The sequence below is a fragment of the Arachis stenosperma genome, chromosome 4 (genome assembly GCF_014773155.1).
Source record: "Arachis stenosperma cultivar V10309 chromosome 4, arast.V10309.gnm1.PFL2, whole genome shotgun sequence".
Lineage (NCBI taxonomy): Eukaryota > Viridiplantae > Streptophyta > Magnoliopsida > Fabales > Fabaceae > Arachis > Arachis stenosperma.
In genome coordinates, this window is record NC_080380.1 from 147,005,960 (window position 1) to 147,019,895 (window position 13,936).

Consider the following 13,936-nt stretch of genomic DNA (forward strand, 5'->3'; position numbering starts at 1 on the left):
GTATTAGAAAAATAAAATAAAATATTTTTTACGTAATAAACAAAAAAAAGTATTTTTATATTGTTATATCCAAACATAATTGATAAATAAAAGGATCTTTTTATATGAAAAATTCAAACATAAAATTACTTTTACTTTTTCATAAGATCTTTTAGAAAAAGATAATTCGAAAAAAATCTTTTTTTAAAAACTCATTCAAACAAACTCTAAAAGTAAGATAAAAAATAGAAAATTATTGATTTTTTTCAAAAAAAATCCTCATAAAAACAATATTAGCATTTAATGAATAAATATTTATTAGATTGAGCTAAATATTTTCATAAAAACATTATTTAATAAAAGTATAAAAGAGAAAAACCTCAGACTAAAATGTTATTTTTTTCAATATATTAAATGTGTAAACAATATTTATTTTGCATTTTTATTAAATTTTTCATTTATAACACCCTTAACAAAAAAAATTTAATTTTAATATATTAATAATGTAAAATATTTTATATAATTATATAATTATATTTATTTTTTTAAATAAATATTTATATAATTAATATAAAAAATAATTATTTTAATTGTCATGATATTATATATTAAATTTTTACTATAAAAACACAAAATAATTAATCTTTTCAAAAAAAATACAAACTTTCATTTATTTGTATCAATTTACCTTTTTTTTATCAAAAATAAAAAAATTCGAATCTACGATTTTTTAGAGGTGAATATAAAAAACTATACCATTTGATTGGTATAGGGATCAAATTATGAATAGAATGATGGATGTTGATGAAATTGACTAATCCACAACATTGAAATTTGAGATCAGCAAAAGAAAAAGGTCCAAAACAACCCCTATAGGGACACGTGTCAACCAATAAGCAAGGTAAGTATCTTCCAAAAACTCTCACTTGAGAGCCATGATCACCACCACTCTCTCTCTCTCTCTCTCACACACGTGCTGCCTCCTTTTCCACGCCGCTCCTAACTCTCTTCACAGTTGGCCCCAACACACACTCACACCAAACCTCAGATATCCAAATTTCAAATACTATCAAATTCCCAAATTCGCCAAACCCTAACAAATCTAACATAACATAACATCACATCACAATCATCACGCACCAAAGCGCTTCACTGTAATTAGCTACCTACTTTCGTAAATGGGGGCGGTCACGTCATCGATGGCGGCCAAGTTCGCGTTCTTTCCGCCGAATCCGCCGTCGTATGAGGTGGTGGTGGAGGAGTCGACGGGCAAGGCGACGATGAGCGGGGTGTCGGCCAGGGAAAACGTCGATGTTTTGAAGCTCATGACGCGGAGAGGGAACAGCATCGTCGCCGTTTACATAAGGAACCCTTCCGCCGCACTTACGCTCCTTTACTCTCACGGCAACGCCGCCGATCTCGGCCAGATGTACGACCTCTTTTGCGAGCTCAGCCTCCACCTCCGGGTTAACCTCTTGGGGTATGTGTATGCTCTTCTCTTCTCTTCCTCCACGTGCCCTTCACGTGATCCTCCAATTATTATGCATCGTGAATTCGTGATGTGATGGGAATTTGAATTATTGTTGTTGTTATTGTTGTGGTTGTTTATGAAATTGTTTTGGATTTTTGTTTGATTTTTTAAAAAAAGTTTCATTTTTATGTTTCTGCTTGCCATGTGAAGTTGTTTGATGTAGTGTGCTTATTTGATGTGATGTGATGCGAATTGAATGCTTGTTGCTTGAATTGGAATTATTATTATTATTATGGCCAATTCATGATTTGTTTTTTCTTTTCCTTTTTGTGGTTGTAGTTATGATTATTCTGGATATGGCCAGTCATCTGGGAAGGTATGCTGTTATTGTTGCTGTCGTTGTTGTTGATGTTGTTGTTATTATAATATTAATAATATTATTATTATTTATGTTGTTGTTTTTTTGTTGGATTAGCTCCTTGTTTATATCTTAGCTGGATGTATTTTTTCTATTTTTGGGATTGACTTGGTTTTAATTAACCATTCTATTTAATGACGTGAGGTTATTGTGTATTTGGAAATTTTGACCCTTGAGGCTCGAAGTACTTCCTCTTAGTTGACTGGAATTTCAAATATGTTAGCTAAATTGGATGGAGAAATTATTTACTTTTATTTTACGTTACCCTCTTTTTTTTAGTTTACTTTTCTTAAAGGAAGAAATAATGGGAAAATTACAGAGTGATTCCTCCCCCCCCCCCCCCCCAACCCCCCCGGCTCTTTTTTTTCATAAGCATCCTCTATTTAGAAACCAAAATTATTAAATTATAGAAGAAAGAAAAAGAGGATTCCTTCTTACAATCCTAACTTGATGGATTATTGGACATTATGTATATATATATATATTTCCGAAGTTGAAAGTAATAACAATGGAAAAAAGAAACAGGTGGATTAATCAGTGATCATTATGTGTAGTATAATAGCTTGATATTTGTTTTATGTGAATGGGAGAGTCAGTTCAACAATGTGCTATTTTCTGGACAGCCCAGTGAGCAGAACACTTATGCAGATATAGAAGCTGCTTATAAGTGCCTGATTGAGAACTATGGAGCAAAAGAGGAAGATATTATCCTGTATGGGCAATCTGTTGGTAGCGGACCTACCACCGATTTGGCTACCCGTCTACCAAACCTTAGGGCTGTTATTCTCCACAGTCCAATATTATCTGGCCTTCGAGTCATGTATCCTGTGAAGCGGACATACTGGTTTGACATTTATAAGGTTTTATCTCTATCAATGCTGAATTGATTATTCACAATGTTCAATCAAGTTTGCAACTTAGTTTTAATGATGTTTGGATGTTTGGTGCAGAACATTGACAAAATTCCCTTGGTAAATTGTCCAGTTTTGGTCATTCATGTGAGTATACTTGTTTTCCTAATTAAAAATTTAGTTGTGTTGTTGTGTTGCATTGTTATATTGTACACATGAACTTACTATTATGTAGTAATTTTTCAAATGGTAATATTGATCTTTACGTTTAACCTTCTTTTGGTGACTCATGCTTTATGAGAATCTTTCCTTCTGCTATCTAAGTTGTAGGCCCTCCCCTTTTCGACTAACAAACTTTATGAGATTCTTTTCTTTTGCAATATGAGTTGTGGGCCCTCTCTGATTAAAACTAATATAAATTGTGTAACTTTTTTGTACATACTTTCATCTTTTTTGATAATCAATTGCTTGAACCAAATCCAGCTGTATGGCTTTGTTCGTTAATATATTCCTGGTAGCCATGCTGATTACAAAGTTCATTTACCATGTTGTGGATGTCCATTACTCCATTTGAGCTTTGTATTAATATTTCTCAATCATTATTAATGTAGTTACGGCAGTTGTGCTATATTTCTTTGATAGGACTTGAAAGTGGAACACTATTATAATTTAAGAAATCTAAGTTATTTCTGCTGCTGAATAGTGCTCATATCAATGTGTTATCTGTATCAGTCCATCGGTTTAGTACTTAGTACAAAATACTAATGACTGATACTTGTAACATAAATGGAAAATGACAAAATCACTGCAGTATTGCATAATCAATCTCCAGGGGAAAATCTGCTTTCATCGCTTTCCTCCGTTCCTAATCCTCACCTAAAACCTTCTTATTTTTCCTTCCTAATTCTCCTTCTTATCTCATCACCAACAGAATCAGATTCCTGCTTGCCTGCCATATTCTTTGTTTCAAAATATACTACCCTAATTGATTCCTACCCTATTAATGTCCCATCAACATGGTAATATGCTTAGTTGAGGTTCTATTACACATTGGCACGTAGATGCACATTTTGGAATGTACTTGTAGCCAACCTGGGCAAGTTTGGTACCAGTAAAACATGTTTTTCCTTCCATTCCTTATTAATAAGTCATGAAAATTTTCTTAATGTATCTGAAGTGAAAATGACTTTGTCAATATAGAATTAATGTAGTAATGAATTAGAACACTCGTGTCATTGGTCAGCTGTTTTTAAATGTCTCTACTATTTGGATAACGCTATCAGTGTTTCAAGAATGTATATATATTAAGATGTACTGTTTATCTTTCAGGGAACTGCTGATGATGTAGTGGATTGCTCCCATGGGAAGCAACTTTGGGAACATTGTAAACAAAAATATGAACCCTTGTGGGTTAAGGGAGGAAACCATTGTGACCTGGAACTTTACCCTCAATACATAAAGCATCTCAAGAAATTCATTGCAGCTATTGAGAAGTCATCGCGACAAAACTCTGGATTGGGATCTATATCGGATCAACTAGATAAACCTCGGACCAGCACAGATTTTAGGGAGAAACCTAGATCCAGCATGGATCAAAGAGAGAATTCTAGACGCAGTGTTGACTTCAAAGAAAAGCCTAGGGCAAGCACAGACCATAAAGAGAGGTCAAGAACTGCAGATAAGAGAGATAAATCAAGAAAGAGTGTAGACCGTCCTGATAGGCCGTGTAATGGAGCCGAGTTGCCTGAGAAAGCTAGGAATAGCATTGACCGGTGAGTTTTGAATTATGTTTATATTCAATGTTGCGAAGTCATTTTCTTTGCCGTTATTCTGTTTTTGACACTGTTTTCTCTGAGTTATGGTTTGCAGTTTCGGAGAGATGGTGAGATCAGTTGGATTGTGCAATATTGATTGTTTCAGGCCCACGGCAACTCATGCATAAAAGATGGTGATAAAGCTTACACATTGAGGTTGTAATTTTCTCATTAATTATTTTATTGGTTGAAGGGTATGTATTGGTGATGGGAAAATGTTCCATAATGTCCAATTTATTTTTCTAATGAAATAGATCAGAAAAGAAAAGGAAAAAAAAAAAGGTAACTTAGCCAAGTAGATATTGTGCCACTAAGTCTTCCTTCTAGTTCATAATCTAACACCTCTGTTTTTGGCTTTCTACCATGGACCTAAACGTAGGGAATTGTATTCTTTGGTGTTGATGAATGATGAAGCTATATAGAACAACGCTTCCCTCGTACAAAAGTGTAATTTTTTTAAATAATATTTGCTTGTTCGGCTTTTGCATATAATCAGAGTTATATCAACATTTTTCCTCATGTAAAACACATTGAAATCTGAAAACAACGCTTCACGCAATCATTTTCTGTGTATCCAAAAGTATTGTTTAATATAGTAGTATTTTCTATGAGCTTGTTAGCTGATAGGTGTCAATATAACTTATAGCTAATTGTATAGCAATTTATCAATTGTGACTCTGTTCATTTTCTGTCTTTTTTTTCGGTTATATGTTCATTTTTTGTTTAAACGATGCTAACAAGATAACCTTGAACAAAATATATTAACGTGCAAAGTGCAAAGGCTAATCTTAATGTTGTATTCACCCAACATTAATTCTTGTACATTTTATGAAAAATAAAACAAAATAAAATGGCTTGCAATTGTTTGTGATCTAAAATTTAATGTATAGTTTTTATCTGAAAAAAGGAATAAAGAGGGAATTTAAGGTGAAGATTTACATGTAATTGTTTTTATGTGAAGTTAATAGTTGAGAATTGTTAAACAATTTAATATATTTAACTAAATTATCATCTAACGGTCTTTAACTATTAACTTCAAATGAAGAAAACAATAGATGAGAACAAATATAATACTAAATATTACTTGTTTTTACTTGATAACCATTGTTTTGGGGATAAATTACTCGAGAACATTTAAGTATTTAACAATGATGGTATATATGATTCCAAGATTAACATTTAACATTTCTCAATTAACAATTATAACTCAGAAAATATATAATTCTAGTAGGGAGCTTATAGGGGTGCACATGGCTCGACCCGACCCGAAGACCCGACCCGAAATATTTTAGAGGCTAATTTGGTGTGATTTCATTGGGTTTAGGGCCGGGTAAGGGTCTCAAAAATAGACTCAATCATTATTTCGGGTCGGGTCCGGGTCATAGCTCGGGTCATCCGAAGTCGGCCTAGTGGCCCGGTCATCATACACAATTAATATTTTGTGTTAATAGTAATGGATAACGACTATTCTTATGTGGAATTTAAGTATTGTAAACCTTAATATTTTGTGTTATTAGTCATTATAAGATTATAAGTTAATGTTTTATGTTTAGAATGCATAAGACTTTAGACTAATACATAATATTGTGTTATTTGTATTGATTTAAATATTTGGTGTTATTAGACAATATTAGTATTGATTGTGGTTATGCTTTAATTTTGAAGAAGGGTTAATTCTTGTTATAGTTTTCTAAGTGAATTTTACCATGTCAAATAATGGTTGGAGTCTTGGAAATTTAGATATTTTTACATGCTAGCTTATAAGAAGGTATTAACGTAATGTAATGTTAACGGCTCGGTTTTCACCCGGTATAATTGTGGCCCGAAAGTGTGTTTGTTTCATTAGGTTTAGGGTCGGGTTCGAGTCTAATAAGTAGACCTGGTATATATTTCGAGTCGAGTCTGGATCACATCAAACCCGACTTCACCTGATCCATGTGCACCTTAGGGGCCTATGCCCTCATGCACCATAACTTTGGTCCTTCTATGGTTGGACCTTGTTTGAATTTCATTCAATAATATTCAATACAAATACACAATATTGTGTATTCTCATGGATTATGATTGAACACAGTATTTCATATAAAATGAGTACAAATACCTTTTTTATTTCTCTACAGGGATCCCATAAACTTTCTAGTTAATTGAGAATTGGACCAAAAAACAAATGCATAAGGAGCATATATGAACCAACCTATAACATATATAATGAAGTTATTGCCTTGGAAAACCATGCAAAGGAAGAGAGTGCTTCGATCAACAATTTATAGAAAGCAATATATAAAAGTACGTCTTAACAAATTGTTGTTTCTTCTTTTTTTTTTTTCGGTAAGTTACACCCTTACACACACATGACACATACTCTATTACTCTCCTTCCCTTCTCCATGAGTTCCATATATCAACTTTCTAATTATGGCTAGTATTTAAATTCGGTGCACCTTTTAGCAACGCAAACATAGTTGCCACTTGCCACTAAACTAAACCTTGCCGTGCACAAATTGTTGTTTCTATATTAGTATTATCATGAGTTAAATCTCAATTTGGCTCCTGAAATTTGGCCTGATGCTCAGAATGACCCCCACAATTTTGTTGGCCCCAATTAAAACCCCCAAATTTACAATTGTGGCTCCAGCTTGCCCCTGTGATCATCTCCGTCACCGGAATGCTGATCTAGCGCAATTGCATGACATGTTGGACACTAATTAAACGACGGCGCATTAGTTTCGCACGCAAAACCTTTGGAAACCACGTAGTGTAAGGGTTTTCTTGATGTTTGGCAACTTATGATTGTCATAGTGGAAAGAAAGAAAGTTTTAACCCACAAAAAACTGAAACGGTGTGGTTTTCAAAGGACTTCGGCACAAAACCAATGCGCCGTCGTTTAAGTAGTGTCCACCGTGTCATGCAATTGCATCAAATTAGCATTTTGGTGACGGAGATGATGGCAGGGACAAGTTGGAGCCACAATTGCAAATTTGGGGTTCTAATTGGGGCCAACGAAATTGTGAGGGTCATTCTGAGTATCGGGCTAAATTTCAGGGATCAAATTGAAATTTAACTCGTATTATCATTGATAAAGAGGCAAAACGAACAAGAAGAAGTTGGAGTATTAATGATAATGTGTGTGTCTTTTTTATGTTTTTGGGGTCTAGTAACTGTCAATGATAATGATTAGAAAAAACTAAAACTCCTCTTAAAAGTCAGCTTACCACTTTATGCCCAATGATTGTTTTTGCACTGGTTTGGGCTACTTGCTTGATCCAATCGATTCTTTTGCTCAAAGTGACTCGCACAAAAATACAATTTATAAACTAAACTTAATTATTAAAATCATTTTTTAATCCAATTTTTTTAATCAAAATCAGCTATCAATTGGTTTGGTAGTTAGTTTACTAGTTCGTTTAAATAAATGTCGAAAATTTAAATTCTACTTTGTGCATGTAGCAAGCCATTAGCCAACAGCAAACACTTAAATAGAGTTCGTCCTTTGGCTCTCAGACTGAGAGATACCCTAAAAAGGAGTAAAACCCCTCTCCGGTCCCTAACCATTTCTCCTTGACCATTAAAAAATAACAAGGTGATCCTTATCCATTCTCTTTGTGTGATCGAAAGGACCCTGTAATAGTTCTTCCGTAAAATGTAACCGAGAAATTCTACGTGTAACGATAACTCTCTGACGTGGATTCAAACGATTTGATGAGACAACTAGGTCCTTGTACAATCATAAAAAATGTTGCAGTTTTGATGCACGATGGAATCAGATTCTAACATACATTCCTCATTCTCTCCCTGACATATCACACACTTTCACTCTTTGCCCTCATCTCACACATAGAATTATCGTAAACCCTAGAGATTGTCAGACTTTTTGCCAGAAACGACGACAAAGGAGAGCTGACGATGACGAGGTAACTACGCAGTAACGTGGCGTTTGCTGATGGAGGTGGTGACGTATTGTTGACAGAGCCGCACTTCCGTTCTTGGAGGTTAGTTTCTTCAACCGTTTGTAAACTACATCATTGTGGTCCTTCATTTGTTTATTTAAAGCAAGTATTCTTTCCATGGACCACTATAAAGTATGATATATGTATTGTTTTACATTTGTGAAGAACAGTCACTTTCACCAGGGCTGGATTATTACTTCAAGTAAAGCTTTTTTATCTGTTTTGGGTATATTAATGTCTGTTAATTATAATTTATTTGTGGCTTACTGAGTAAAGTTTATATATTGCAAATGTCTGTTGAGATTATACCAGTATTTCACCATGAGGGGTAGTTTGAAAGAGACAAAAATGGAATGCTCTACTACCTTGATGGTAAGGTGGAGAGATTCCCCAAGTTGGACATTGACTTTGTTAATTTTAAGGATTTAGAGGAGATGTTCAAAGGTTTTCGATATATATAGTACAAGACTATGTATTGGCAAGACCCCACTGCCCCTTACCTAGAGGCTGACCTCCACATTTTGAAAGGTGACAAAGAAATTAACCAGATGTGTGATAACAAGATGGCAAATTTGAAAACTGATGAGTTGCATGTATATTTTGATCATCCTGTGAACTAGCCAATTGTGAATGAAGCAGGAGATGTTCCTGTAGAGTTGAGTGATTCCTCCACTGATGATGGCTATGAGAGCGCTGAAGATGAGGTTTGTAAGCCTCCCCTACTTGGTTATGAGACACTAAGCAACAGTAGTAGTGAGGAGTTAAGGTCAAGGAACAGGCCCAGGAATAAGAGTAAGAAGGACACACCCAAAAATAAGACAATGACACCTAAAAAGATGAGAGCAACACCTAAGAAGAATACTATGACACCTATGAAGGTAAGAGTTAATGATGATGATGGCCTATCTCTTAAACCAAGAAGACAAAAAATAAGAGATATGGGGGAGGATAAAAAGGCATATCTTGGATAGGGATGAGGCCGTGAATGGGCCAAGGCAAGGGCAACATGCTGGAGACAAGGGTCCAAATTGTAATGACACTATGGGTGAAGATGAAAGCCTAAATGAAGTGCATAGAGTAGGGGGCTAATGATGAACCCATTGTGGAGGAGGTAGATTTTGATATTGACAAGCCATATCAGTATGAGTCAGAAGAATTAAACTCTCTAATTTCTTCTGATGATGAAGGCAGAAAGCCTAAATTTTATGAATTTGATGATGACACTAGTTATGTAAGGTGAATTTCGAAGTTGGAAAAATGTTTGACACTATGGCACAATTCAAGCAAGCATTAAAGGACATATTTGTTTTTTAAGGAAAAGAGTTAGAGTATATAAAAAATGAAAAGCATAGAGTGAGAACAAAGTGTGCGGAAGAGGGCTGTCCTTGGCTAATCCTAACTTCCTGGAACAGTCGAGAACTGTGTTTTCAAGTCAAAACATATGTTAAGGAGCACACTTGTGGTAGAAATCTTACAAACAACATGGCAAGTAGATCATGGGTTACAAACAAGCTAGTGAAGAGGTTGGTCACATAGTCACAACTATTACCTAAGGATGCTTTAAAGCACATGAAAGAGAACTATAATGTCCATATCCACTATAAAATGATCAGCAAAGCTTTAAAGGCAGCTAGAGAGGAGGTTGTAGAAAATGAAAAAGAGTAATTTGAGAAGGTTAGAGATTACTTGTGTGAGCTTCATAGGAGTAATCCAAGGTCAACAACTATAGTGGATGTCATCCCCCAACCTGAATCACTACCTGTGTTTGACAAGCTATACATATCATTGGATGCATGCAAGCGTGGATTCAAGGCAGGATGTCGTCCTTTAATTGGACTAGATGGCTATCACTTAAAGAGTTATTTTGGTAACCACCTCCTTTTAGTCGTGGCTTAAGATGCTAACAACCACTTCTTCGTAATTGCTTATGTTGTGGTTGACAGTAAATGTACTGAAACGTGAAGGTGGTTTCTAACTCTCCTGCAGGAGGACCTAGGCTCATGCACTGAATTTGGCTGGAATTTAATTTGTGATCAACAGAAGGCATGTTAATTATTTATGTGATAGTTACTTTTGTTGACACTGAATTTTATTTTATGTGTTGTTTTATTTGATACCTAATCTAAATTATTAATCCAATGATTGTGTGCCTATTGTGTGGAAGGTATTGGAGGTTTCTCTTCAAGAAGTTATGCCACGGGCGCACTATAAGACCCGTGTTTTTGAAAAAATTTTGTTAAGCAATGAAAAGACAAACTATCCAAGCAGGCACGGACCTACATGGAACCATTGGGGGGCACTTGCCCCCACTCTCATTTTATTTTTTTTAAACAAAAAAAATATACATATATAATATGTCCCATTTTAAATTTTAAATAACTCCACTACGAATAAACTAAGTCCAATTATTTAAAATCTTAAATCCATTTTATCTTTTTATTATTTTGATTATTAGTTAACCTAATTAAATTTAGTCTTCTCCCAGTCTCAAATCTCAACCGTCACTCATTTATTCTCTTAAACATTCTTCTTAATTTCATATTTTCAACCTTCTTTTTCTATTCTTTATCTAGTGGTCATCTTGTCTTCATCAAAAGATAAAATTTAAATTCTCTATTTTGTTTTATAGAGCTCTCTATGATTTTATATTTTTTTTAATTTTATTGTTTCTCTTTTTCATATTTCTGATTGCAAATTTTAATTCAAACAATTATAATTTAGGTATTGATCTATTTTTTTATTCTCTTCGTGAATTTATATATTTTATTTTATTTTTGATTTAGTAATCCTTATTATTTATTTGTTTATCTTTCATTCTATTCTATTATGTGTAATTATGTTGCATATAAATTTCTAAAGTAAATTGATCAATTTACTAATTTAGAATATATATTTGTTATTTTTAGAAATAATAATGAAAAAATATTTCAAAAAAAAAGCTACCACTAGAATCTGAAGTTATTTTATTAGTCTCTTCTAATAAAAAGAAGTTTTTATAATTCAATGTAAAAAGCCTTGTAGCTGATCCTGTATAACGACCCAAAATTTTAAATTATGATCTAAATGATAGAGATGAAGGTAGATGAGCTTATTTGCAAAAAGATCCTTGTCAACCAAGAGAACATAATTTTTTATAAACATATTTTGGGACTTTTTTCCATAAATTTAATGCTGATTGGTTTGATGAATTTGACAATTGGTTGGAATATAGTATTTCAAAAGATGTTGTTTTTTGTCTCTATTGTTATCTTATGAAATCTGATGGTGCGAGTAATGATGTTTTTGTAAAAGAGCTCTTTTTAAATTTAAATTAATATATTTTTTGATAACAATGTGTATTATTTTTGCCCCCTCAACATAAATTTTCTGGGTCCGTCACTGTATCCAAGGGTTTAGTGTGGCAATGTGCAAGGAATACAACAACTCCAGAGTTTCTTGCGAATATAGACAAGTTGAAATCGGTGAACCAGTGAGCTTGGGAGTATCTATCCAAATTTCGTGAATCTGCATGGACTAAAAGCCAATTCTCTCACTATCCGAAGGTTGATAACATCACTAACAATATGTGTGAGGTTTGGAATGCTAAGATTGTGGAGTATATGAGCAAGCTGATTTTGACAATGTGTGAGAATTTGAGGTGTTATATAATAAGAAAAATGGCTGGGTATAAGAAGAGGTTAAGTAATTATCATGAAAAATTGGCTCCTGTGCAACAACAAAGATTGGATGAATTCATTAAGCCCGAAAGTACTAAGTGGACAGCTGAGTGGACTGGAGCCGATGAAAGAGTTATCTTTGAGGTTCAAAGACGTCAAAGCAAGCTTGGAGTGAATCTAAAGCAAAGACATGCACTTGTAATTTATGGCAGTTTATTGGTAATTCTCTAGTAATAGTAATTTGTAGTTTCTATTATGTACACTTGTAATAAGATAATTTGTTGCAGGCATGCCTTGTAAACATGCAATTGCTGCAATCTCAAGGCTGCGGAAGCTTAACTTGAAACCTGAAGATTTTGTGCATGAATGGCTTACCATGGATGCCATGCGTACCACTTATGGTATAACAATTCAACATGTAAATAGTGAAGAATTTTGGGAGACATCAGATGCTCTTAGACCAGTGACATTTGCCATTAACAGACCCCCTAATCGTCCTAGGAAGAGAAAAACTGTTGATCCTGTGTCTGAGAGCCAACTAACAGGGAACAATGTGAAGAAGGCCTTCGAAGTGACATGTAGCAAGTACGGATAAAAAGATCACTATTATAAGACATGTAAAGGAACTCCAAGGAATCCCAATTGGCAACCAAAGAAGAAAAAGGCAAGACAATCAAAGGTACAATAATTAGGCTAGTATTAGGATTTACAATGATTTAAATGTCTTATAATGTGACTATTGAAGAGATTTATATGTCTTGCAAATGGTTTAATGAGGAGTTTATGTATCTTAGATATGGTTTAATGAGGGTTTATATGTCTCCTAAATGTCTTATTATTGTTTACAGGGTGATAACCCAGCTAATATTGCACCTAAATCTGGTGCTGCTCCGTCTGCAGTTCTAAATTCTGTGGTTAGTTCATGGCTAATTTATGTTATTAAATTATGATGTGAATTAAAATAGGATACCTAACATTGTGCAAAAATTATAGGCCAAAGTAAGGAACCATAAAAAGAAATTACCAAGAAATGTTACTCCAATGATGCTTCAGCAAACAGGAGAAAAATTTTCAGTATCCTAATCTATTCCTACGAATGAGATAATAGTAATAAAAAACATAATATTGTGACTAAGTTTTTACTGTTATGTTCAAATTCTAATTCACATTATTTTTCGTCAAAAAAATAGGCTCACAATATCAATGGACAAAGTAGTGAAAATGGCAATGGATCATAGACACCAAACACAGCCATACCTAACCTAACTGTCCCAGGCCCAACCACCACTATAAGCAACCATGTCTTGAAAAATATAATCAACGATCCATAGATTTCTGCTCCATTTGGGAAGAAGTGGCCAATTCGTAAGCCATCGACACCTCAAGTTTTTGGCCAGTTACTTCCACCCAATGTGCCCACAAACCAAGCCCCATTAACCCAACCAAGGATGGCTACAAGATCAATTAAGTCTATTGAAATTTCTTTCGAGACATAGGCGGTAACTAATGCTGGCACAATAGTTAGGATGTTCCAATTCATCTCAACACTAGGACTCGAATAAGAAATTAAGGGACCAAACTTCGGAGCACCACCAAACTTTAAGGAATTTGAAACTAATGCACCACCTTTCAAAACTCCACGAAAAAAATGAAGACTAGATAGTTATGGCTAATATTTAGGATAGTATTTTGTAACTCTGAAAGCAAACTATGCATAATATTAGTTAAGTATTTTGGATAGTATTAGTTAAGCATTTCGGAATTCTAATACTTGAATACTTTAGATTATCTGTTTTGTTTA

General features: G+C 34.1%; 1 protein-coding gene across 1 annotated transcript; it reads left to right on the forward strand.

The window, feature by feature from the left end:
* The first annotated feature begins 937 nt into the window (after positions 1-937).
* LOC130973329 (uncharacterized) lies at positions 938-5,083 on the forward strand. Its single transcript, XM_057897807.1, has 6 exons — positions 938-1,459; positions 1,790-1,826; positions 2,492-2,728; positions 2,819-2,866; positions 4,049-4,491; positions 4,589-5,083. Exons 1-6 carry the CDS (start codon positions 1,158-1,160, stop codon positions 4,659-4,661), a joined length of 1,140 nt encoding a protein of 379 aa, XP_057753790.1. The 5' UTR covers positions 938-1,157; the 3' UTR covers positions 4,662-5,083.
* Positions 5,084-13,936: the final 8,853 nt, after the last annotated feature.